This window comes from Helobdella robusta, assembly GCF_000326865.2.
Source record: "Helobdella robusta unplaced genomic scaffold HELROscaffold_63, whole genome shotgun sequence".
Classification (NCBI taxonomy): domain Eukaryota; kingdom Metazoa; phylum Annelida; class Clitellata; order Rhynchobdellida; family Glossiphoniidae; genus Helobdella; species Helobdella robusta.
The window spans coordinates 606,340-606,866 of NW_008705353.1; the positions used below are offsets into that span (position 1 = coordinate 606,340).

The following is a 527-nucleotide window of genomic DNA, read 5'->3' on the forward strand; positions in this document are numbered from 1 at the left end:
GGCCCTGGTGAAGAGGGCCCCTAAGAGACCCCCTACGATGCCAAGCAAAATTGATGGCAGGAACATTAGGACGTGCATTTGTATTGGCACCACCACCTTTCAAGTTTTTCAGGATTTGTTTAGATTTTTTTGATTTTTGGTTTAAGTTACTGAGTTGTGAGAGGTGAGTGAATTTTGAATGGTCCGCGGTCGGTTTGAGATCATTGCAAAAAGGCTTTTGAGTTGATTGATTGATTTGAAGTTAAGCTCAAGGAACCAAAATGTTGATTAAGTTTAAATAAAAATTTAACAGAAACTTTAAGTAACTGAATAATTTTCAATAAATTAAATAGAAAATAACAAACTAAGTTTACATGAAGTTTTGAAAACAAACCAATAAAACACGACCAGCCAACCAATCAACCAACCAACCAATCAAATTACGAGCAAGCAAGCCTCTAAACTCACCCCCTCCTCACCAAACCCCCACCAAAACGCCCTACCTACCGACATAAAAAAATATCCAAAGGGCCGTGTGATTTTGAAGT

At 38.0% G+C, this 527-nt stretch overlaps 1 protein-coding gene across 1 annotated transcript in view; it reads right to left on the reverse strand.

Moving 5' to 3' along the window:
• Positions 1–414: 414 nt before the first annotated feature.
• Positions 415–527, reverse strand: part of HELRODRAFT_88226 (hypothetical protein) — a gene marked incomplete at both ends in the record, with an annotated part of 2,725 nt that continues 2,612 nt past the window's right edge. Inside the window, one exon of the mRNA XM_009029866.1 lies at positions 415–527. This exon is cut by the window's right edge and continues 185 nt beyond it. Within this exon, the coding sequence (XP_009028114.1) occupies positions 415–527 (113 nt within the window).